We start from the raw sequence: 25,890 nt of genomic DNA, 5'->3' as shown, positions 1-25,890 counted from the left end.
GTCAATTCAATCTTGGCCAAAGCGCCTGTTCTTGCGACTAGCCACACTGCTGAGGCTCATATATGATGAGCATGCGGTGAAACAAGTAGTCTATTCTGCCTATGCATCAACTATAGGTTGTCTCTCAGCGCTTCCTTGGCCAGTTCACATGAAAAGCGCTAATTAGGGACCCAGTATTCGCTGAGCATCCTGAATCCCACTCAAAAGCAGTCCTCTAATGCAATACGACCACCAGTATCCTCTGAAACAGCTCTAGAAGAACCCACTAAACAGATTCAGTCTTGACTCCCACAGTTTTAGTCGAGTCTGCTGGCCGCCCGTGGCCCATTTCCCAGAACTTGTCAGTTTCCCGGCCACGACCAGTTACCAATCCCTGAATATCGAAAGGATCAATAAGGGTTTGCCACAACTTCCTCGGGTCCTTGTATCCAGGGCCCTCAATCTCCGTAACGCCGTCTGGGAAGAGGTAAATCTTGTTGTTTCTGGGAAGGTATTGTCGGGGATGCCGTACATTGAACATGACAAGATTGCAAAGCATAAGAGCAGCCTCAAACACATAGAAGAACCACTCGTATCTCACGATAGGACTAATCGTGGCTGGTTCGAAGCCTGGACCGTACCTGAGTTCCGCAACACTGAAGTATTCCACAATGCGATATATGGTTCGCGCAAGGATAAGGGTCATGCTGGTATACAAAGTCCATAGTGGCTTGTTGAGCCTCTCATTTGTGATACCAGCGACAACACATCGGCGGTGGAAGGTAACAGCCAGCGTAATAAACAGAATTGCCACGACAATCTGTAAGAGCAATGAGGTCTTGATCAGAGCATGACCTATCTCAATCTCGCTGTCGGTCAACGATTGATTCGCCGAGTATGAAGCACCCCAGCCATTCAGAGCCTCAACGATGCCTGAGATAAAACCAAAGGTTGTCAGGACACGTCCAGGGTGGATGGGTGAGTTGTACGGGACGTAGTACAGGATTCGGCCGAGAATGCGATAGTTCTGAAGTTCCAGTAGTGGTCTACATATGGCATTGGATGGTCAGCATACTAAACCACGATCAAGTCTTGAGTATTGGGTAACCTACGGCGCTGCATAAGTGATGCAGACACTTGCAATAAAAATTTCGAGACTTTCATAATGAAAAGCTCCATATACCCGAAGCGCGAAGCCCGTAGTAAAGAGAAGAGAGCAGAATGAGAACAGAGGTGTCAACTTCCAACACTTATACAGTCTGCAAAAGATAATCAGTTACTATGAGTCTTAGAGCTCTTCCATACTTTCTATGATGGATTGGGCTGGAGTCTCACATGCACTGCCGTATGTGGAAGCATCCTGTGCAGCAGAAAGCGAAGCAGAAGAAGATGGCAGCACCCTTATTAGGGGCATAGAACCAGTAGCTCCCATCAACTAATATGTGGTCAGTTTCCAGCCTTTTCAACGGCTGCTAAGCTTGGAATTGGATGCCGTACCATATTTCCCGTCAGACATGATGGTGTCTTAATAACAAGTGCGTATGAGTGTTACGAGTCCTCCCGTCGCGTTTTTATTTACATCGAGATTCTACAGTCTCAAAGCAAAGAGATATGTTTCAACTTATATACTCAGCCATGGCGATAAGATCGATACCAAGGTCCCCATGATCGTCATAAGTCCACATGTAATTTCATTGCAACTTCGCCCGATACCATCACTCTTCAACCCTATGGTGCCAGTAATCGACCAATCGTGGATGAATGCGATGAATACGATTCCCTAGTTAGCGGGTCATGCAGCAAACCATCCAATCTCAACACGTCTTTCTTACCATTTCTCAGTCTAGTGACTTATCTCGCATTGCCCGTATTCGTCGTGTTATTCATTGGGTCGCGGTTGCCTTGCCTTCGGTAAGTGTTTACCATTAGGCTCACTTCCCATCAGGTCTCTTGTAGATACCCCATGTGTGCCTGGGAAGATCTGTCAAAGCCTGCAAGAAGTAATGGAGCTAAGAATTTGTACATGTGCAGTTCGCTCACCAAAGTGCCAAGGAAGTGGTTATAGTAGAGTAGAGTAGAGTAGAGTATCATGTTCATGAAATAAAGCTATAGTGTACAATTAAATATCGGATAAATGCCAAAGTGACTCGCTCATACAAACTCCTGAGCCCAAATAGATAGGTAGCTTGAAGAAATGTATAAAACTCCATCCATATATTGAACCTACAGTGAACGCCGGCTGGTCCTATCCCGTGCGCCCAACCAAAACGTCCCGCCACACCACAATATGCCACTGCGTCTCATTCATACAAATGTTCTCAATACGGACCTTTCAGCATCATATAGCATAAACATAGCACGTACTAAGCACATCACACTTAATCGATCAATCAACGCCCCAGCTTCGGCTATCGTCAGAGGATGAGGGCCGTCTGCGCATCTCATCCTCTGCTGTCATATCTTGAGCATTGCTGCGGTGTCTGCTATGCCGATGCTCTCGTTTCCCTTGTTTATGACTGCGATCATGTTGATCATGTTCATTATCACTCCAGTCGCTGAATTCTCCCTCGGAGTAATCCCACTGCACCGGTATTTCTTCGCCATCCTCACCATATCCATACACGAGACCTCGCCATTGTCCAGAAGCAATCTTAGCTGCCACCTTGAGGATTAGGCGGATGAGAGAGCTGGGAGGACCCAGGATCATCTCGTAGGTCTTGGCAATAATAGCCATTGGAAGGTTCTTAACCGTCTCCAACTTACTCCTGTATGGTCTCCGTTCCATGGTTGAAGCGGGTGTAAAGAGGTTGGCTGCAGGTGGCAGAGGTGACAGGGCGCGTCGCCTTACAGAAATACTACCGGTCGTCGCTCTGTGGCGTGGAACGAATGGCCGCTGCGGTGCGGTCATGGGTGTTGTCGACGGGCCGGTGTCAAGTTTGGGGAAGGCATCATTTTTTAGCTCTCTCACTGAATCCGCATCTAACGATGAGCTTTCGTCGGATGTTTCGCTATCATCATAGTCGGACTCCCATGCGCATGGCATGGGAGAACTACCCCGGCTATGTGATGACTTATTTCTTTTGCCGGCTGACAGTCTACCTGCCTCGTACGGGTCATTGTTTGCCTCCATAGAAGATTCTGCTTGGGAAGTAGGAGGCGAAGGATGCTGTGGAACTCCAGAAGAATGCCATGACTCAACACTATGGAAAGATTCCTCGCTATCTCTACGCAGTAATCGAGGTTGTTGAGCATTGACCTTTTGCTGTGGCGACCGGGAGGCCTTCACATCTCTTTTATTCTTCTTCTGGGGAGAAGAGGTGGTATCTGCAGTACGACCAGTCGACTTTCTTGTTGTTTCCGACACACTTCTTAAGAGAGGCTCCCTTGACGTGGACGCTGACGGCCCAGACTTATCCAGTGTCGGCATCATGCGTGGTGGCATCGTAGCAGATCTGGTTGTGAAATTACCAGTTCGTCGTCGTAGCCTGGCCTTCATATTGCCACCTCGATTCCCAGAGCCTTCGTGAAGCTGATACATGGAGGAACCATCTTCCGTGGGACTGGAAGAGAGTACAGATGACCTATCGTGAGACTCGAGCATATCTGGAGAGCCTTGTTCACCTGGGCGTTCTGGGACAGCTTCCAAGGGTCCAGTGCCGGCATTTCCGGTGCCTAATGGTTGCAGAGGGTCGAGGTTCATTCCATACTCCTCATAAAGAGATATGTTGGAAGGCACTACGTTAGATGCCGCGCTTTCAGGTCTGGTAGGTATCGGGCTTGTTGGTATATCTCTGGGCTGTCTAGGAATTAATGGAGTAGGTGTAGAAGCTCTCCCAACAAAGGAGGACCTTCGTGAGTCCGTAGAGGATGCCGGTGTTGCCTCATCAGAAGGAATCATAGGCTGTGCGCGGGGCGTCCAGGGCAGGATTGTGACGGGAACCTGCTCTGGCAAATCGACAGTAAAGGTGCGCTTGAAAGGGCATTCAGTCTTTTCAAATTGTAGAATCTTGTCCAACACTTCTCTCAGTTCTTCGGCTCGCTGCTGATCTTCGGGGTCATCGACTGGAAGCTCTATTCTCCAGTAGTTCGGTCGCCGTATTTGCAGGACAAACCTACTATTAACCTCGTCTATACACCAGCACTGGCTTTTTCGCAGAATTGGCTGCAATGCAGAACCGCAGCTCAAGAAGGCTACCGATCTTGGGGCTCGATATATGCGAAATGGTCCTATGTGCTTTACTTAGTAACTAGCGGTGCATACATAGGTATTCGTTTGTCAACTCACCCACAGCGATGGTTCTCTCGAGCTGTGAGGACCATGATAAAGAACTCGGTGGATCAACATTGCTCAAGGCGGGCCCCCCAGGACTTCTCGCATAGGCTCGGCCAGTGGCCGTAAAAGATATTATCTTGACGTTTGGATGGCTATAGAGTGTTTCGACAAGATCCGAGTCGGGTGTTTCTGGTTCCGTAGGGCCTCGTGAGGGTATAGGGGCTGTTGATACTCGCCTGGGCCCTCGAGCCGCCAAATCGTCACCTGAATCGTCCATGATAAGGATGTGACGTCGAAGCAGCTTGTTCCTTCTTTTTTTTTTGGTAGCGCAAATACTTGTTCCACCTGACTACATCTCAAACATCTCGAAGAGACAAACAGGGAAGATCGTTCATGGCTGCGCGCCCGCCGTGGATGTTGGTCGAGTTGTGGTTGTCGCGCCGGGTCGTGACGAGTTGGTGGATCGCGAGTCGAGTCCCCTGACCAACAACACCTCAGTGGAAGGGAGAGGCTACGCAGGGTAGGTACCTATTTGGAGGTATGGAGGGAAAATGGAAGCTCAAAGGCGGAGATGACGACAAGTTGGGGGGGGGGGGGGGGGGTTCTTGGGTGTTTGTTATCTTTATCGTTATCGAACGACCCGCGTGTAGGTAGGTAGGAAGGTCTTTTCCTTTCTGTTCTGTTCGCTCCCTCGATTTCCGTTCCGAAGTGCTGAGGCTACGACCGGGACGGGTAGAATCTGGCCCAGCCATCTAAGGTACTGCGCTGTACCTACCTCATCTACAGGGGACGGGAGTTTAGAGGGGTGCGGCCTTAGTCATCCGCATACACATTCCTGGGCCTGCTGATGATCCCGTCGTCCCGCTCCTCGATCCTTGATTGAGCTAGAGCTGTTCAATACTTGGGACATTTCTGTGCATAGCGAGCTCAAGCCCATGCCATTCAAGTTTTGTAAAACGTTTGGTGTAAGAGGTTTGAGTCGTCATACGATGAATATATGCTCATGTCTAAGCTTTATCGTCCGATGAACTCAACGCACCATACAAGAAGAAAGAGGACGAGTTTGAACCTGGCTGTGCCTCCTATGATACACGCCTTTGTTTACCTACCAAGGTATGTACGAAGTGAACTGATGGATGTAAGCTGGACCTTGCATAAATAGCTGCGACCGCCACTTAGGTGCAGTTGTCCTACCCCAGCCAGCCATAAAGGGTGGCGGAGCTTTCACAACTGGTTTAAGTGGAGGTTGGAGGACACAGCAAAACGAGGTTCCATGTAGCCATGTTGTGAGCGCTTATCTCAGTCATAGGGGCTTTCTTCAGAAATTTGCCAGCGCTTCTGTGCCGTGCACGGAGTGATTTCGAGAGGATTGCGGCTCTCTCAAAGGATATCTTTAAAGAACAGTATTTGTCTTGTAACTCTCACATATCACATGTCTCTCTTGCTCCCTTGTGGATACACCCGCCTTACCTCTAGCTGGGCAAAGAGCTCACTACCTAACTCAGCCGCCAACCTGGCGTAAGCTTCAATTGGTACACGATACTTACGTCACCTTATAGTCTTACCATTCCAAGGTTCCCTCCCAACTCGTGTTCGTGAATATCACTATTACCTTCATTTCTTAGCCCAAACCTGAGACCGCCAAATCCTCAACAGTCTCAAAAAGACCCTTCATTTTCTTAAGAGGGGCAGGCAAAAGTTCCGTGCCTGATACAGTGTATTCACTAAAATTCAGCCCGTCGACACAAGCTCAACTTGAGCTCTGGGTGCCTACAACTTGGTCTCCCTTATACCCTTCAGCTTCCTATACCTAGCTTCAGCTCTCAAGATGTCGTCCGACGAAAAGGCTCAACTTGATAAGGACAAGTTGAAGGAGAAGCTTGAGGAAAAATTCGATCTCTCTCACTTCGATCCCAATACCGTAATACGTGGTGCTCAGCTCACTCTGGTGGGAGGTGAGTCCCACCCACCATATGGCATCATGCCTTTTGCCCTTCACTAACCAACAATATAGCTCATCGAGCACTACAGAATCCGGCACTTTTCACAACCGATCACTATCGTCAAGCTGCCATTGCAGTGGTGGCAGGTCTTGCTATTAGACTCATCGTCACCATACCCGTGAGTCTCATTACCTGCATGAGCAGAAGAGCAACCCTACTGACTGCACAACCAGATCGTCGGGATCAAGGTTTTATTATGGTTCATTTCATTCTTTATATCTCTTGATGCCGTCACATGGGACGATACTCTCGTCGGTGGGCTTGACTTTGTCGCAGAATATGTCCTCCAAGTCCCCTTCTTCCTCATGGCCCTCATGCGTTATGTTGTACCGACCCTCGATAACCTGTAAGTCGCAAACAAAACGTCGCGAAACACTTGGCAGTATCTAATCTACTTCAAATAGCTTCATGCAGTCTCTGCAGTGGGTTGATATGACCTATGTTCAAAAGCACCGGGGTGATAAGCCTTCGGAGCTTCGGGATATGTACTATCCGAACCTCAAGACGTACCGTCCCTCCGATGGAAGTACGCACTCTGAAAGTACCGCTCAGGCTGTTTCCATGTTTCTCTACCGCTTCCTTCGCAAGGGTGGTATTTCTTTAGCAGTTTTTGCACTCTCATACACACCGTACATCGGTCGATTTGTCCTACCCGCGGCCAGTTTTTACACCTTCAACAACGCTGTGGGCTTGGGACCGGCCTCGATCATCTTCGGTATGGGAATTTTCCTCCCTCGAAGGTACCTGGTAATCTTTCTCCAGAGCTACTTCTCTTCCAGAAGCTTGATGCGAGAGTTGCTTGAGCCATACTTCGCTCGTGTTCACTTTACAAAGGATCAAAAGCGAAACTGGTTCCGCAGCCGCGAGGGAGTTCTGTTTGGTTTCGGTCTGGGATTCTACATCCTGGTTAGAATCCCTCTTGTGGGCATCCTCGCCTATGGCATTGCCGAAGCATCCACCGCATACCTGATCACCAAGATCACTGACCCACCGCCTCCTCCTCAGCAGATGAAGGAGTTTGCTGAGGGACAGCAGAATTGGTCTAACAAACATGAGTTCTTGAACCTTTCGCTGGCCAACATTGACTTGGTACATGACCCTGAGCTATCTAAAAAGACCAATTGAATAGGAAAGGCGTCGCGTTTGATGTGCCTGAACGCAAAGCAGCTATGCTGCTCAGCATAGGTCCTTTATCATGGGACACGATCACCAACCCCATAGTTTTCTGGTCATGCTTTCATTCAAGAACAAAGCCATACCACAAAGCCTCATCGACCAGCAGAGCAACGAAACCACATTGCCGTTTCCCGTTATCCAATGTTCCAGCACGATGGGATGATCGATATGCCAGGCAAAGGGTGGAAAGGAAGTATTTTGGGAAGCGATACCAGCCCCTACCAAGTTTCGCGTCGGGCATTCAGTGATCATGGCATTTGTACCAATAGCTAGTCCAAATTCAGCCATGTAAAGACAACGCCTTTCGCTGCATCTCAGCATGAACTGGATATCAGTTCACTGTGAATATCCTCAGCAGTATGCAGTGGTTGCAAAGTAATATATTATTTCAGTGTTTGAAGCGCTAAGTATGTTCAAAACCCAGCAAACTACTTGAAATGTCTAGAAGGGCATAGTGTACCGAAGGTTTCATATTTCTGTCACTTCCCTCTCACCAGTCCGGAATGATGGAGAACCTCTCATGAGCAGTATCTGCACTATGCTGCCTCATAACCTTGTCACCTTGGCCGATGAAGTCACATCCAGGTGTGTCGCACTTCCGGAGCACGTTGTCGCCTTCGTCTTGGATTTCACTCAGAGCCACGTGTCCTGTGAGTTCTGCATGCTTCTGCCCCTCACGCTGGCCGCTACCTATCCAGTCACATCCCGGCACATCACATCGTAGAAGCAGTCCTTCCGTATCAGTGTAGTAGTGCGCCTTATTGAGCTTCTCGACGAGCTCTCTGGTCTTTTCGAGTATCTCGTCGTCATCAGTCGGCCAAACAGTTCGATCCATCTCAGGGGGGTAGGTAGGCGAGTCATGTGGGTAGTCAGACAGGCTAAAGGCAACTCGGTCATAGTGAATTCCTGAATAGACAAGAATACAGCGATCTCTCTTATCCTCTCCGAAGTTGATTAGGTTTTGGGCCTATAATCTTCAATGTCAGTGAGGAGCGGTGCAGCATAATATTTCGACTAACCTGGACATCAAACGTGCAGATCTGGATATTGAAGATGGAAGATAAGATGCTCAGTTCAATACCTCCTCCCCACCGATCAGGGTCTTGAATATTGCGGCAATATTGGCTGGGAGGACTACCGAGGACAGCTTCTGAGTAATCCTCGGGATGTTCAACAATGTAATCAGCCATCATCCTTCTCAGCCGTTGAGCGGGGATCTGATCTTGCAGAGCACCACCGAAAGCTGTGAATAAACAGCTGTTATCGCTGGGCATCACCCTTAGAACTACATGCCGTTAATAACAAATAATCTCCAGAGGCCAACAAAAGTTTATCACTTACGTAGAGTCCCACCCTGTTCTGGCCACGGAACGTTGACATCCTCTGGGCTCTCATTCAGCTTTGCTGCCCGAAATGTCATTGCTTGATGTTGGGCAGTGCCAGTTTGAAGCGGCGCAGGAGGTGCGGGAGGTGGTACGTCCTCGGGTACGATAGTGAGTGTCTCACCATGAAGACCAAGAGATCGAGCAAATTGATCACTTTTGCTAGCTTCAAGAGTCTTCATAGCCATAGGAGGGCCATATTTTATGCCAAAAGTGGTAATTCCTGTCTTGACTCGAAGTTCATCAAATAGCACTTTAACAGTGGCATCATCGGGTATCTCAAGGATACCGGTACCGGCTGGACCTTTATAACGAGCTCGCATGACGGTGACTATGTGCAAGATTCAGTATAAGGTGACAGTATCCCGAGTTCTCTCGTAAAGGATATGGGTGATTAATGTGTTTGGGTGAAAGTTGTTTGAGGTGACTGGAGGAGGATGGCTGCTTTACTCAAAGGCGAGGAATTGAAAGGAAGCAAGAGAAAAGCGAGGCACTAAGTCTGTTTTAAACAGTGTCTGGAACCACAGGAAGAGAATGATATGAGCTTGAGTAATAGGTATACAAATCCGGTATACGAATCACAGAAACAATAAGGCTAGATCAAACCTGACTGACTGAATCAATGATCCAGATGAAAGCTGGCACCGTCACAACCATGTGTCAATTGACAGCCAGTTGGGACCCGATTTTAGAAATGCACAGCTGCTCTAACCAATAACAGTACGAGAAGTCGCGCGCAAATGCACGCGCTCTCCAGTCGCACCTTCAACCAAGCTCGGGCATTTAATTACAGTTTCCTCCCGCTGTCGTGATTTCGCAGTCCACCCCGTCTCAGCAAATGAATGCCGCAATATAGATTAACTTGAACAACGCGAAAAGTACGCGCCGTTAACGCCTCGATTTTCCCGCATTACGACCGGACTTGAGTGGTCTCACGAGCCTGTCATGTCCAGCCGGAGGGCGAACGCGCCAGAGGTGCGCGAATCTATAGAAGCGAAGACAGCCTCCCTGGACGTTGAGATGAAGGATACACCGGACGATGATATCGATGCCGAAGGCGACCCTGACGTAGATATGGACGCAGAAGGTGACGAAGATGCCGAAGGTGAAGAGGACGCAGAAGGCGAGGTGGACGATGAAGGCCGTCCCGATATGTATCGCTTGATCCATAATCTCTCGACCTATCTGTGCAGCGTTCAGGATGAGTATGCTTCCCTCCCTAGTGCAGGAGAGGATATGGTGATGCTGACAGAGTTATAGTGGTGAGCAGCTTGCTGCTGGCTTCCAGCGCATCCCGAATCGACGAACACTGCCCGATTATTTCGAAATCATCGCCGAGCCCATCGCTTTCAGTACCATCCGAGTAGGTTTTGTGCAGTATTGGTAGCTGGTATATGGATCATTAACCACAATGATAGGGTAAAACTCAGAAGAAACAATACGGCTCATTTGCCGAGTTCGTCAAAGATGTTGCGCAAATCTGTCACAACGCTCAAGTTTACAACCGACCCTCCGCTCCTATTTTTGGTGCCGCAGTTCGTCTTCGAGAAATTCTTGTCCAAGAACTTAAGAAGCTGGTAGAAAAGGGCCACGTTAATGCCAATGATGCACAATTGCCAGATCTGGGCGAATTACCACCCGCAGAAGAGTCTCCACCAGCAGAGGATGATGAGGAAGACGAGGAAGACGATGAAGAAGAGGAGGATGAAGAAGAAGAAGAAGAAGATGATGATGATGATGAGGATGAAGATGACGATTCAGACGATGAAGGCGGACGACGCAGGGGACGAAGACGACGTGGCGCTGGTCGAAGAGATCAGGACAAAGACTACGAAGATGATTCGCACAAACGAAGAGGCCGACCTCCTAGTGTTCTTACACCAAACGAAGCCCGCATCGCTTCACTATTGAAGGGATTGAGAAAGCCCAAGGACACTGCAGGAAATCTACTTGTTCATCCTTTCGAGAAGCTACCAGACAAAGCAGCTGTACCAGATTACTATACAACGATACTAAACCCCATCGCTCTCGACAACATCAAGAAAAAGGCCAAGCGGAAGAAGTATCAAAGCATCGACCATGTTCTTCAAGACCTCAATCTCATGTTTGAGAATGCCAAGCGGTATAATGAGGATGACAGCGAAGTGTACAAGGCCGCAGTTGAGCTACAGAAAGAGGCTGTCTTTTTAGCTGAACAGGAGAAGGCCAAACCTGATGATGATTTCCGAGACGAAGACGGCAAGTTACCGTTGGCAGAGATCCAACATAACGGGCAGGTCTGGAAAGTCGGTACGTACATAAAGAAATACCACTGTGCGATGTGTTTCCAGTGTTGTCACGCGGCTGACATGAATGTAGGTGATTGGGCTCACATTAGAAATCCCAATGACCTGGCCAAGCCCACCGTTGCGCAAATCTATCGAACTTGGCAAGACCGCGCTGGCCAAAGATGGATCAATGCCTGCTGGTACTACCGACCAGAACAGACTGTGCATCGATATGAGAAGCATTTCTTCGAGCATGAAGTTGTCAAGACAGGCCAATACCGGGATCATCAAATCGAAGAGGTTTTGGATCGATGCTTTGTCATGTTCGTGACCCGATTCAATAAAGGGCGACCTCGAGGATTTCCTCTAGACAAGGAGATTTATGTGTGTGAATCACGCTACAACGAGGAGAAGTTCACATTCAACAAGATCAAGACGTGGGCAAGCTGTGTCCCAGATGAGGTGCGCGACAAAGACTACGAAATGGACCTCTTTGATATGCCTCGGCGCATGAAGAAGATTCCCAGCCCAATTAAACACTTGCTCCGCGAAGATGCAAAGGAGACAGATGAACTACCCAAGCCAACATGGGGAAGCCCAAATGCCCCGCCTATTGTTGGAGCGGTACATCGCCGTAAACGGGAGGCCAATGTAGGTGAAATGCATCTGTTCTTTCGTTTCCTCTGTCATGCCAGTGCCATGCTATGACTCGGCTGGCTGTCGCTGTATTCGTTATCAGCAAACGAACGCTCTGCATGATCCCTGCCAGCCAACGTCTTTCCTTTCCTTCCCAGCTTCGACGCCTGGTTCTTGGTCGTGATCCATGCATGCCTCAGGCTTTCTTTCTTTCGTCTCACTTTATTGTCGCACGCAACTAACCATAACTTTATAGGATTCACCACCGCCAGTCCCCACCCCTCCGCCACAGGCCATGTCGGCGGTCCCACTACCTGATGCCGGCGCTGATTCTGGCCGGCGCGCTTCAATGTTGTCAGTGCCTGGTGGCATTCCTGGTGATCATTCCGGGAGACATCCTTCAATATCCTATCCTGGAGGTCCCTCACCCTCCCCCGTCCCGTACAATGCTCACACGACACCTCACTTTCAGCCGGTCACTCCTAGCGCCCAACCAGCACAAGTTCAACAGACTCCAGTCCCTATTCCACATCAACCTCACCTGGGTGCTCAGCCTCAATTGTCTGTACGGCCTGTGCAATATCAACACCAACCTCAGCATTCGCAGGCAGGATATGCACAAGGATTCGCCCCTAACTATGGGCAACAGGTGCCTCCTATGCATCAGCAAACACCTATGCCAAACCACTTGACCCAGGCATACAACCAAGTGCAAGCCACTCCAGTCGCTCGCAGTCCTATGCCGGCTGCACCAGGGATGCCTATGCAGGGTGGCAATGTGTATAACCCACCCAGGCCACCAGAGGTCTACGCACTTCCCGACAATATGAACGATGCGATGCCAAAGGAGTTGCGAGCGTCATTTCAACATGACAGTTCTGGCCGAGTTCTCTTCTTCACTGCTCCTCCACTCGACAGACCCCACAAGGGCATATCCCACGAAAGCGCTGGCTTAGGACACAGCGCCAAATACCTGGCTGGGAGAAAAGAATGGTTGGCTGACCGGGAGAGGAAGAGAAAAGAGCGCGACGAGCAGGTCGGGAGTACCTCAAACAAGAAACTCGGAAAGAATGCAGCAGATGCGCACCAAGCGAAAACAGAGATTGTTTCGCAGGCCAGTGATGCTATGGCTAAGTGGTTGGAGCAATACAACGAGGATACCCAGAAGTGGAAAGCCAAGGCAGGGCTTGAAGGTTGGCGTGAAGTCAAGCCATCCAACGAAGAAAACAGCACTGTTTGCGACGAGTGGGCAGCAGTTGGGAAACAAATATGAATTCAAGGCGCCTAGGTATCCCATTCAAGATCAAGAGAGCGAAAACTAGGTTAACTTTCTATGCGTTAGGATTGGAGTAATGGCTAAATTCACCCAATAGTAACTTGCAACGATTCTAAGACGAGTTGTAGTAGTATTAGATTGTACTGATTGATTGACAAGGTGCCCCGTTCATCTGCATCTACATCACAGACATATTTCCCAGCTTCTTTCATGACATTGGCCCTTCGTCGGCCTGTCAATCAGCTGTTGGCAGGCTGTGTGGTCAGAGTTCCTTTTCGTCAAGTTGGTCATGGCTCGTATGAGTGATCCACATTTGTCCTCCATCACGAGTCGCCTGAAGTTGCCCAAACAAAGCAGGAAGAAGGTATAATCACTGCTAGGGGTTAGGAATGGATTGTGTAGCTCGTAAATCCTAATCAGAAAGGTGATGGCAAGTCCCTGACAGAAATCATGTAGGGTCGATGCTGAATAACTGACTACATGGCTGCTCGGCTAAGCCGTCGGGCACCAGGTAATTGAAATCGTTGGTGCAAGCCAATCAGCAGCTGACGGAACTAATGGAAACCTCCTGTTATGTCGGACATGTACCTCCTGGGTTATTTATGGCTGCGCTACACCGTCTTGGGAACCTCGGTGTACCTTGACGCTAACGCATACCTTGACTGCCCGGCTTTTTTTCTGCTTCCCCCAAAGCTTGCCGAGAGGAACTTGCTTGTGAGTGGAACATCGCGAATCATTGTCCGAGCTTGTTTCATTCGTGTGTGGTTTCGTTTTTCCCTCCTGGCCTGCTTTCTAAATATCTCCACCTCCATAATACAACTTCAGCAACAACAACCCGCGATCCTCTCCTCTCCCCTCCGGTCCTCGACAGTCCTTCTCACAGTTCTTCAAGATGCTCTCAAGAAGTATAGCTACCGCCGCCCGTATGGTGCCCGCCACCAGGGCGCTGAGGCCCCGTTCGCACCCTCTCGTCATGCTTCCCTCCATGATGCAGACCGTTCGCTCCTACGCCGATTCCGTCATCAAGGTTCCCCAGATGGCAGAGTCCATTTCCGAGGGTACTCTCAAGCAGTTTTCCAAGAGCATTGGCGATTATGTGGAGCAGGATGAGGAGATTGCTACTATCGAGACCGACAAGGTATGCATGCCGTCATAGCAATATTGAAAACTGTCACCAGGACAGCCTTACTAAAACGTCTTCACCAGATTGACGTTGCTGTCAACGCCACCGAGTCTGGTACCATCAAGGAGTTCCTCGTTGCCGAGGAGGACACAGTCACTGTCGGACAAGACCTTGTTCGAATTGAGCTTGGAGGCGCGCCATCCGGTGACAAGGCGGCCCCTAAAGAAGAGTCCAAGGAGCAGCCCCAGAAGTCCGAGTCCGAATCAAAGTCTGAATCAAAACCTGAGCCCAAGCAGGAATCCGCTCCTGAGCCTAAGAAGGAGTCTGCTCCTGCTCCCAGCAAGCCCGAACCTCCCCGACAGGCCGAGAAGAAGGACTCCAAGCCACAGTCTGCCGCTTCCAGCGGTCCCTCTATGGGTAACCGAGAAGAGCGCCGTGTAAGATGATGCAGAAATTTTTGAGCCCAGTCACCGAGTACTAACTGTCTTTCAGGTCAAGATGAACCGTATGCGCCTTCGAATTGCTGAGCGTCTCAAGCAGTCCCAAAACACGGCTGCTTCCCTGACCACCTTCAACGAGGTCGATATGTCCAACATCATGGAGTTCCGCAAGCTCTACAAGGAGGACGTTCTCAAGAAGACTGGTGTCAAGCTTGGTTTCATGAGTGCTTTCTCTCGAGCCTGCGTTCTTGCTATGCGCGATCTCCCTGCCGTCAACGCCTCCATTGAGGGTCCCAACGGCGGTGACACCATCGTCTACCGCGACTACGTCGATATCAGTGTGGCTGTCGCTACCGAGAAGGGCCTTGTTACCCCTGTCGTCCGAAATGTCGAGTCTATGGACATGATTGGCATTGAGCAATCGATTGCTGATATGGGCAAAAAGGTTGGTCGCAACATTGGCACGCCCACAAGTAGACTGGTGACTAACCATGTGTTTACAGGCTCGTGACAACAAGCTTACTATCGAGGATATGGCTGGTGGCACCTTCACCATCAGCAACGGCGGTGTTTTCGGGTCTCTCATGGGCACACCCATCATCAACCTCCCCCAGAGTGCTGTTCTTGGCCTCCACGCTATCAAGGAGCGCCCCGTTGCCGTTAACGGCAAGATCGAGATTCGACCCATGATGTACCTTGCTCTTACTTACGACCACCGTCTGCTGGACGGCCGGGAGGCTGTGCAATTCCTTGTCAAGGTGAAGGAGTACATTGAGGATCCCCGAAGGATGCTCCTGTAAGAGACATTACTGAATGTCAAGCTACTTAATACCCTATAGAATGTAGTCGCTAGTCTTGTCGAAGAACTTCGAGGCGCCTTGACTATCATCTATTGTATACTAAAAGAAGATAAAGTATGGAGCATGTACGTGCTCTTGCCATTATTGATAAACCTGGATTTCATCATAGCGATGTATCCTCGCTGCTCTTGTGTGGAGAACTTAGCCTGACGAAATTGAAGCGTGCCTTGTTTTGGCTTAGTCTTTGTTGTTCGTGAATCATTCGCAAGGCATGGATTAGTTATCCTGTGACTTATCAAGGACCTTATGACCAAGCTTTCTTTTTAGTCGTTTGTTTTACCACGCTCGAATCAGAGCGATTGAGAACATGTCAGGCCCCGTGAGCGCCCTTTTTGTCATTGACATCCAGAAAGATCTGGCATCAGATGACAAGACCGAAATCCCCCACGCTGAACGCATACGCGATGCCGGAGAGCAAATACTTGAGGTTGCAAGAGGTATCGCTGCCGATCCGAAACCCATCATAGTTTTCGTTCAGCATGAAGAATCGCCCGAGAGTGGTCCTCTTGTAACGGGTAGCAAACCATGGGAGTTGGTCTTCGAAAACGACCCAAACAATACAAGAGAGTTGCTCGTGTCAAAAAATCAACGTGAGACTCTTGAACACTCATTCATTGTCATTGCTAAATGTACCTAGGAGACACTTTCAAGTCAAATCCGGATTTAGCTGGTCTCCTCAGGTCCAAAGGCATTCAACATATTGTTGCGTTTGGCATACAGAGCGAGTGCTGTGTGCTGGAAACTTGCAAGGGCGCTCTGGAAGCTGGGCTTCGAGTCACGCTTCTCCAAGGTGCTCATTCTACTTACGATACCGAGAACAAACAGGCCCTTCAGATCGAGCAAGATGTTGAAAATGAACTCAAGGCTCTAGGTGCTTCAGTGACTCCATGGCAAACTGCTATCGGTCAGTGGGCCAACACTGGAGTCTTAGGCTGAGATCGCATAATACAGCAAAAGAGCATATTTATATGATGGCAGTCAACTGTTCGTATGCTGCAGTTGCCAGTACGGAATGGCCTGTAATGTAGGAAGGGCTCGACCGTAGCAACAATGTGAAATGCTGGTCTTTGCTATTTTTGCAGCACTTTCAGATTGCGACATGCCAAGAAGAATTATATTGATGTGGCATTTACAGCCCGAGTCCAGTTGTATTATGGTGTTATAGATGAATTCGAGGATGGTTGTTTATTATCTCAAGGAATCTCACAAAAAGAAAAGCCATATAATGTCAACATCGTGAGCCATGGTGCTCATACTGGCTAGCCGTTTCGTCTATGCCATTTAAGGAGTGAAAGCTTATTGGCTTATAGTATTAATAACTGTTAGATTAGAAGAATAAAATAATTACTTATATTTAGGTAAAACCTTAATAAGATACTAGAAGTTAAGGGATTTAAATATAGAATTTCCTCTCTTTTAGAAAAAAGATAATATATAAGCTTTTTAATAATTAAAAGTCTTATTTATAAAAAAAACTACTGTAAGTATAACTAAAAAGAAAAGTTTAATACTTACTAAAGATATTTAAAATAATAGTTAATTATTATAGTAAATAGGTAATAGCTAAATAGGTATAATAGTATTATATTAACTAAAACTTAAGGAAATAGAATTTCTATTTAAGGGGTTTTTATAATAGACTTAAGAGGGTCTTAAAATTATATAGTAAGAGGCCAGTTAGCTATAATAACGCCCTGGTGATAAGGCTGACCGGCCTCCTATTACATGATTTCAGGATCCCCTTAAGTCTATTATAAAAACCCCTTAAATAGAAATCCTGCTTCTTTAAGCTTTAGTTAATATAATACTATTATACCTATTTAGCTATTACCTATCTACTATAATAATTCTAAAGCTTTTACTTAAGCTATTTAGGTATAATAGTAAACCTATAAAGAATTACTATAGTTAGTATAGAACTTAATAAGCTATTAGTAAATCCTCTAGGAATTAGTAGTAACTCTACTTAAGATAATAATAGAGGATCCTTTTAAATAGTAACCTATATAGCTAGTTATATTACCTATACTATATATATTAGTGCCTTAAAAGTTAGGATTAAATAGCTAAAAGAAGAGCTTGCCCTTTAATAATAGCAGAATAAGTTAAAGTAATGCCTTAAGGAAAATAGAGATAAATTATAAGACCTTTCTAAAATTTAAGAAGGGAATAAACTATCTATATAACTACTTAACTTTAATGCTAAAGATATACTATAAGTAAGTAATAATACTTTATTAAAGTAATATTAATTAGGAGATAGCCTTACTTTTAGCAGTAATAGAGAAGTAAAAATTAAAAATATTATTACCTTTAAATATCTAATTACTTTCTAAAAATAAGATAAATAGTTAAATAATATAGACTAGAGCTTTAAGGGCGCCTAAAAATAATACTGTATTAATAAAAGCTATATCCTATTTACCTGTAATAATATAGTATTAAATATAAGGCTTATATAGTTAGGTTATTTAAATAAATAAATAGAAGAAAGAAAAGAAAACTTAAAGAGAGATTAAGAAGTATTTAAAGAATAATCCTTTACTTTTATAAAAGATAGAAGAAATTATTAAATACTTATAACTATATAACTAGAAAATGCCTAATAATAATCTAGCTAATCCCCTTAAGACTTCTATAAGTATCTTATCTCTATTAAAGATTATCTCCTTTATAAGCTTAATATAGCTATAAGAGTTTATTAATATTATACTAAACTTTTACCTACCCTTTAGGATACTATAGCCTTTTAGGAAGGTATTAATCTTTTTAAAATTAAAAAAGAATTTATTTAATTAGTATAATAACTTTAGGATACTTTAAACTAAAAGAATAAATATATAGAAAACTTACTAAATTCCTTACTATTTAAAAAGAAACCTTACTAACCCTAAGAACTGCCTAAATTATACTTATACTAGTAACCTTAAGAAAATAATTAGAATTACTTTTTTATTACTAATTTAAAAGAAAAAAAAAAGATTTAAATTCTATAAAATATTATAATTATTATAAAAAAGATTACTATTTAAGAAATTGCCTTAAACCTAAAAGGATAAACTAAATAAAGAAATTAAAAAACTAAATATAACTAGAGATATAAATTAATTTCTAATTAATACCTTTAAGATAACCTTAATTTATAATTAAAATAGACTTTAAACCTACTTTAAAAGGAAGATCTTAATTACAGTAAAGGCTTAAGGCTATAAGACTATTAAAGTATAGGCTTGCCTTAATTATAATATAGAAATAGATACTATTAGTAAAACCTTTATAAGATCTTAGGGATTTTAATAACTAAAAGATATTAATATTTCCCTTTAAGGAGTAAATAATACCTAATTAAGAACTATAAGATGCTAGGAAATAACCTTAACCCTAATAGATTACTAAAAATAAATATATAAAATTATATAAAGTTTAATAAGTATTAATAAAAAGGATTAAAATAAATTAATACTCCTTTTTATTATTACCCTAAAAGATCTTTAAATTATAACTAACTTTAAGATAAAGAAATAGTAATTTAAAGGGCATTATAGAGGCCTTAAACTCCTTAACCTTTATTAATTCTTAAAGAAAACCTATAGTAAAGTTAAGATCTTTACTATTATTATTATTAAAGAACCTTACTTACTTTTTAGTAAAGAACTTTAAAAACCTAATTAACTTAAGGGTATTCTCTATAAATTAAAAGTATATATTAAAGTCTTTAACTATAATAAGGCAGTAAGGATACCTGACTTTAAGAAAACAGATTATATTATAGACTTAATTAAAGGAAAGGAACTGCTATATAGCCCTATTTACCTCCTTTTATAGGCAGAACTTAAGGAACTCTATAAATATATTTAGGAAAACCTAAAAACTAAATAAATCTACCTATTTAAAAGCCTAGCTAAATCCCTTATTCTTTTTATCCTTAAAAAGGATAGAGGTCTTTAACTTTATATAGATTATTATAGCTTAAATGCTATTACTATTAAGAATTATTACCCTTTATCTTTAATCTTAAAGATTATAAATTACATTTAAGAAGTAAAGTACTTTTTTAAAATTAATATTAAGGATATATACTATTAGATTTATATTTAAAAAAGGAATAAATAAAAGATTGCCTTCTAAACCTATTATAGTTACTTTAAGTATATAATTATGCTATTTAGACTAGCTAATATACTTACTATATTTTAATATTATATCTATTAGGCCTTTTAGGGTCTTATAGATATAATTTATATTATCTATTTAGATAATATTTTAGTATTTTTAAAAATAAGAGAAGAGTATATTAAGTATTTTAAATAGATCTTAAAATAGATAAGGGATATTAAATTATATATAAAACCCTTAAAATACTCCTTTTACTAAAATAAAATAAAGTTTTTTAAATTTATTTTAATTACTAAAGGTATTAAGATAAATTTAATAAGGATTTATACTATCCTTAAATGGCCTAAACTTATTACCTATAGAGAAATTTAGGTATTCCTAGAATTCTATAACTTCTATAGATGGTTTATTTATAGATACTTTAAGGTTATTACTTCCCTTATAGTCTTTATAAAAGGAAGCTAAAATAGAAGGAAATTAAAGAGTATAAAGCTAAATAACTAGAAAAAATAGTTATTTTAGGCCCTTATTGCTAAATTTAAAAAGGCCCTAATCTTATAGCATTTTAACCTTAAGAGATATATTTATATTAAGATAAATATATTAAACTATATTATAGTAAGAATCCTTTTCTAATTAAATAATAAAGGTAAATACTACCTAATTGCTTTTTAGTTATAAAAGTTTAATAACCTTAAGAGAAGATATAATACCTTTAATTAGAAGATAATAGTAATAGTAAAGTTATTTAAGTATTAATAGTATTACCTTAAAGGCTCTTTAAAATAAATAGAGGTTTTAAGTAACTATTAAAATCTCTAATTATTTATAAAGAATATTAAACTAAATAGAAAATAAATATAATAATGCTTATATTTAATAACCTATAACTTTATAATTAAATATAAAAAGGAATTTATAAATCCTATTAATATCTCTTTAAGACTTTTAGAAATTAAAAAAGAGAAATACTAAAAGCTAAATTTAATTAAGTCCCTAAAGGATAAGATAGCTAAGGTATAAGTAATAATAAAAGGTTAAAAGCTAAAGAAGAGATTAAGTAAGAGGCTTATAAAGAAAGTAAATCTACCTTAAATCTTAGGTAAGTTAAAGGTAAATAAGATATCTTTAGGTATTAAAGATAATCTAGCCTTATTGCTAAGTAATATAAATATTATAGGCTAGAAACCTAATTTAAATATATAATCTTAAGAGATATTAGGATTATTTATAGTAATTCTTAATAAAATAGTAAATTAATCCTTATATTAAAAAAAACCCCTAAAGGATAATATATTAAAGCCTTTAATTAAGATAATTAGATTAATATAATTAAAAGATAAGATAATATTTAGCTAAAAGGATAAAATATTTAAGGTAAATTATAAAGAAGGATCCTAAAAGTGGAAAGTAAAAAATAACCTCTTTTATTTTAAGAATAGGCTTTATATATTATTAGAACCTAACTTTAAAAAGGAGATATTAAGACTATACTATAATAACCTTTTAGTAAGGCACTTTAATATTAAAAAAACCTAAAAGCTAATTTAGAGAAAACTCTATTAAAAAGGCCTAGAAATTAATATAAAATAATATATATCTATATATTGCATTTATTAAGGGATAGTATTTAAGAGATATTAACCTTATAGAAAGCTTAAAAGCTTATTAATTCTATTATACCCCTTTAAGAAGGTCTTAATAGATTTTATTATAAGACTGCTACTAATACTCTTTAAAGGTTAATAAGTTAATATAATTCTAGTAATAGTTAATAGACTTATAAAGTTTATATAATTTTTATCTATTTCTATTAAGATTACTATATCTAAACTAGCTAAACTTTTCTATAAGGAGATTAAATTATAGTTTAGAGCCTTAAAGAGTATTATTTTTAATAGAGACTTTATATTTATAAATATATTTTAGTTAGAATTATATTATTACTTAAAAATTAAATAAAGACTATTAATAGCCTTTTACCTTTAAATTAATAGATAGATAGAAAGGATAAATTAAGTTTTTAGTTATTACTTATATTACTTTATTAGGGATAACTAGAATACCTAATTAAAACTTCTATAAATAGCCTAGTTTACTTATAACTTAAGGGTTAGTACTATAATAAATATAACCCTAAATAGGGCCCTTATAGATTTTAACTTAAAATTCTATATTACTATTAAGGATATTAGCTTAGAAGGGGGAGTCCTAGAAGTTAAGTATAGAATTTAAAAGCTATAAGAGCTATAGGATAAGCTTATAATATACTGGTAAAATATAACTAAAAGGCAGGCTAAATACTTTAACTTAAAGTATTAAAAAATAAACTTTAAATAAAGATAACTAGTTATACTCTTAATTAAGAACTTAAAGCTTAAAGGAAAGAAAAAAAAGCTAGCCTTAAGATTTATTAGCCTATTTAGGATTATTAAGTATATTAAATTATAAGTATATTACCTAGCCCTATTAAACTAATATATAAAAATATATAATATCTTTTATATAAGCCTCCTTAAAGTATATTAAGTATATAGTTAAGAGAATAATAATTTCCTATTAATACTAGACTTTAAAGAAAAGAATAATTAATAGGAAGTTAAATAAATTAAGGATAAAAAGGAGATATATAAAGAATTATACTATTTTATAAAATAGAAAAAATAGCTAGCTAAATATAATTAATAGGTTACTACTATAAATATAAAGAATGCCTTATAAATTATTACTATATAAGAAAAGTCTTAAGTAAAGTAAAAGGGTAAAAAATTAAAATTATAAATAAAAATAACTCTAAAGAAAAGAGAATATTTAAGAAAAAAGCTTTAATTAAAGCTAAGAGGCTTAATCTATAAAGATACTATTAAGAAAAATAAATAACTATAAACTATAGGTAAATCTCTCTCTATTTTAACCTAAAACTATTAAATAAGACTGCAATAATTACACTAAAAACCAATTAACTATAATACTAAAAAGCCACCCTTTAAGCTAATTTATCTTCCTTTATAGCATAAGTCTTATATAAACTATTATATTTAAGAAGTATACTTTAAGAGTTAAAGTTATTAGAGGGAGGCTAGCTATATTTCTAAGGGGTTAAGAAAGGTTATATAATTAATGCAATAAAAGGCTAAGAACTTTCTATAGGTAAGGTAAGGCTAGATAGAATAGAAAGTTATATTAAAAGTAAAAGGTATATAAGAGATAAAGTTATAGCCTTAACTTTAATAAAGACTAAAAAGGCAAATATAATAAATACCTAAAGATATTAATAAGGATTTAAACTTAATATAAAGCTAAAAGTAGGGATTTAAGTAATAATATTAAAGTTATTATAGAGGTTATTAATAAGACCTAAATATATAAAATAGTAAAAAGTATTAATAATAATCTATTAGGCTATATACTTAATATTATTTTCCTTTAAATATAAAACCTATAAATCCTTAAATATAGCCTAAACTTTTCTATTTATATTACTTTAGGGAGATAGATATATTTTAGCGTAAATATAGCAGTAAGTTATAATAGCCTTAATATATAAAAGGGAAGCTTTCTATATTATAACTATATTAACTAATATAACTTAAGAGATAAAGGAAAGACTTATAAATAGCTTCTTTTTATTAATAAAGCAAAAGGTTAAGTAGTAGGTAATCTCTAAATATAAAAATAATTTTAATAATTAGTAAAAGGTATAGGCCAGTTTTATATAGATATTATAATAAAGTTAAAGATAGTTATCTTTATTTATAAAAAGGATAGAATTATAGATAAACTTAAGGGCATAATAAATATCTATTTAGTCTCTCTTAATTATAACTATAAGACTATTAAGAAGTTAGTTAAATTAATAATAAGAGGTAATAAAAAAGAAATATATAAGTAATAGCTATACTTATATTTATTACACTTTTTATAGTATAAGGCATTAAGATTAATAAAAATATATTTAATATTATAGAAATAATATAGGTCTTATATAACCTTAAGGTTAATAAAAGTAGCTACTAATTAATTATAGTATTTATAAATATAATAAATATATATATTCTTAGCTATAGTAAAACTAAAGGGTTAATAGGGGATCTATAATTTAGAACTAAAGGCTATAGAGAATAGGAAATAGGTATACTTACTATTAGATATTATAATAAGAAATATAGGAAAGTTAAGGTAAAATTAAAGAATAAAAGGTTAATTAAAAACTAAAATAAAAGAGGTATAGGCTATAAATAAGAAGTAAGGATAAGAGGTATATAAGCTAATAAGGTTATATAAAATAAAAAAAAGAAAAAGAGAGATAGAAGCTTAAATTAAAGAGAGAATTAAATACCTATAGGTAAGGTAGAAATAGAAGCCTATAGAAGCCTAAGGAATTAAGGGTATAGCCTATAATTTATAGGCCTAATATATATATATTTTTAAAGGCATTTCAGTAAGGCTATAGAGAACAGTCTAATAATTTATATAAAAGAAATGCTATAAATATAACCTTTTATTACTATAATATCTGACTTTACTATAAAAAGCTAATAAAAGGTAGCTATAGGATAGAGAGATATTAATAACTCTATAACTTTATTATAATTATATCTAGCTAAAGATAGCTGCCTAAAAAGGGGGGGATAATTATAATAATGCCCTGGTAATAAGGCTAACTGGCCTCCTATTATATAATCTTAGGACCCCCTTAAGTCTATTATGAAAACCCCTTAGATAGAAATCCTGCTTCCTTAAGCTTTAGTTAATATAATACTATTATGCCTACCTAGCTATTACCCATCTACCATAACATTAGCCTTATTATTAAAGTATTATTATAATTATCCTTTTCTTTTTAGGTAGTTATTTTTAGCTAAATATAATTATAATAGAGTTATAAAGTTATTAATATCTCTCTATCTTATAGCTACTTTTTATTAACTTTTTATAGTAAAGTTAAATATTATAGTAATAAAAGGTTATATTTATAGTATTTTCTTTATATAAATTATTAAACTATTCCCTATAGTCTTATTAAAATGCCCTTAAAAATATATATATATTAAGCCTATAAATTATAGGCTATACTTTTAATTCTTTAGGCTTTTATAGGCTTTTATTTCTATCTTGCCTATAGGTATTTAATTCTCTCTTTAATTTAAGCTTTTTTCTTTTTTTTTCTTTTCTTTATTTTATATAACTTTATTAACTTATATACCTTTTATCCTTACTTTTTATCTATAGCCTATATCTCTTTTATTTTAGTTTTTAATTAACTTTTTATTTTTTAACTTTACTTTAATTTCTTTATATTTATTACTATAATATTTAATAGTAAGTATATTTATTTTTTATCTTTTATAGCCTTTAGTTTTAAGCTATAAGTCTTTTATTATCTTTCTAGCTTTATTATATTTAAAAATATATATATTTATTATATTTATAAATACTATAATTAGTTAATAGCTATTCTTAAAGATTTTAAGGTTATATAGGATTTATATTATTTCTATAATATTAAATATATCTTTATTAACCTTAATGCCTTATATTATAAAAAGTATAATAAATATAAATATAGCTACTATTTATATATTTCTTTTTTATTACCTTTTATTACTAATTTAACTAACTTCTTTATAGTTTTATAGCTATAATTAAAGGAGATTAAGCAGATATCTGCTATACCTTTAATTTTATCTATAAGGCTATTTTTTTTATAAATAAGAAAAACCGTTTTAAATTTTATTATAATATCTATATAGAACTTATTTATACCTTTTATTAATTATTAAAAGCCTTTTTATACTTAAAGACTATCTATATTATTAATTTTTACTTTATTAGTATTAAAAAGCTATTTATAAGTTTTTTTTTTATCTCTTTTATTATATTAATTAATAAAGTTATAATATAAAAAGCTATCTTTTTATATACTTAAATTATTATAACTTACTGCTATATTTATATTAAAATATATCTATCTTCCTAAAGTAATATTAATAAGGAGATTTAGGCTATATTTAAGGATTTATAAGTCTTATATTTAGAGAAAAATAATAAAAGGTATATAACTTAATAGGCTATTATTAATGCTTTTTATTATTTTATATATTTAGATTTTATTAATAATCTTTATAATAACTTTAATATTATTATTTAAATCTTTACTTTTAGCTTTATATTAAGTTTAAACCTTTATTAATATTTTTAAATATCTATTATATTTACCTCTTTAATCTTTATTAAGGTAAAGGCTATAATTTTACCCTTTCTTTACTATTCTCTTTTTATATAGCTTTCTATTATATTTAAACCTACTTTACCTATAGAGAGTTCTTAACCTTTTATTATAATAGTTATATATCTCT

The 25,890-nt window shown here is 39.0% G+C and overlaps 7 protein-coding genes; 4 read left to right on the top strand and 3 right to left on the bottom strand.

The window, feature by feature from the left end:
- Positions 1–265: 265 nt before the first annotated feature.
- FFUJ_13665 (related to Rtm1p) lies at positions 266–1,495 on the bottom strand (the record flags this gene model as incomplete). XM_023576376.1 has 4 exons in its annotated part: positions 266–1,025; positions 1,092–1,238; positions 1,315–1,414; positions 1,477–1,495. The coding sequence occupies 4 exons, from the start codon at positions 1,493–1,495 to the stop codon at positions 266–268; spliced, it is 1,026 nt and encodes a 341-aa protein (XP_023429535.1).
- Positions 1,496–2,365: 870 nt separating this feature from the next.
- On the bottom strand, positions 2,366–4,529 carry FFUJ_13664 (uncharacterized protein; the record flags this gene model as incomplete). XM_023576375.1 has 2 exons in its annotated part: positions 2,366–4,206; positions 4,265–4,529. The coding sequence occupies 2 exons, from the start codon at positions 4,527–4,529 to the stop codon at positions 2,366–2,368; spliced, it is 2,106 nt and encodes a 701-aa protein (XP_023429534.1).
- Positions 4,530–6,080: 1,551 nt separating this feature from the next.
- On the top strand, positions 6,081–7,380 carry FFUJ_13663 (probable transmembrane protein UsgS; the record flags this gene model as incomplete). XM_023576374.1 has 4 exons in its annotated part: positions 6,081–6,207; positions 6,267–6,373; positions 6,429–6,601; positions 6,660–7,380. 4 exons carry the CDS (start codon positions 6,081–6,083, stop codon positions 7,378–7,380), a joined length of 1,128 nt encoding a protein of 375 aa, XP_023429533.1.
- A 541-nt stretch (positions 7,381–7,921) lies between these two features.
- On the bottom strand, positions 7,922–9,136 carry FFUJ_13662 (related to OTU-like cysteine protease; the record flags this gene model as incomplete). XM_023576372.1 has 3 exons in its annotated part: positions 7,922–8,398; positions 8,451–8,716; positions 8,773–9,136. The coding sequence occupies 3 exons, from the start codon at positions 9,134–9,136 to the stop codon at positions 7,922–7,924; spliced, it is 1,107 nt and encodes a 368-aa protein (XP_023429532.1).
- Positions 9,137–9,758: 622 nt separating this feature from the next.
- Positions 9,759–12,989, top strand: FFUJ_13661 (related to member of RSC complex; the record flags this gene model as incomplete). XM_023576371.1 has 5 exons in its annotated part: positions 9,759–10,018; positions 10,074–10,176; positions 10,232–11,102; positions 11,172–11,731; positions 11,973–12,989. The coding sequence occupies 5 exons, from the start codon at positions 9,759–9,761 to the stop codon at positions 12,987–12,989; spliced, it is 2,811 nt and encodes a 936-aa protein (XP_023429531.1).
- Positions 12,990–13,884: 895 nt separating this feature from the next.
- On the top strand, positions 13,885–15,355 carry FFUJ_13660 (probable KGD2-2-oxoglutarate dehydrogenase complex E2 component; the record flags this gene model as incomplete). XM_023576370.1 has 4 exons in its annotated part: positions 13,885–14,130; positions 14,199–14,552; positions 14,608–15,000; positions 15,059–15,355. 4 exons carry the CDS (start codon positions 13,885–13,887, stop codon positions 15,353–15,355), a joined length of 1,290 nt encoding a protein of 429 aa, XP_023429530.1.
- Positions 15,356–15,722: 367 nt separating this feature from the next.
- FFUJ_13659 (uncharacterized protein) lies at positions 15,723–16,351 on the top strand (the record flags this gene model as incomplete). XM_023576369.1 has 2 exons in its annotated part: positions 15,723–16,005; positions 16,053–16,351. The coding sequence occupies 2 exons, from the start codon at positions 15,723–15,725 to the stop codon at positions 16,349–16,351; spliced, it is 582 nt and encodes a 193-aa protein (XP_023429529.1).
- Positions 16,352–25,890: the final 9,539 nt, after the last annotated feature.

This window comes from Fusarium fujikuroi, chromosome FFUJ_chr04 (genome assembly GCF_900079805.1).
Source record: "Fusarium fujikuroi IMI 58289 draft genome, chromosome FFUJ_chr04".
Lineage (NCBI taxonomy): Eukaryota > Fungi > Ascomycota > Sordariomycetes > Hypocreales > Nectriaceae > Fusarium > Fusarium fujikuroi.
This window is presented reverse-complemented; position numbering and strand designations above follow the sequence as displayed.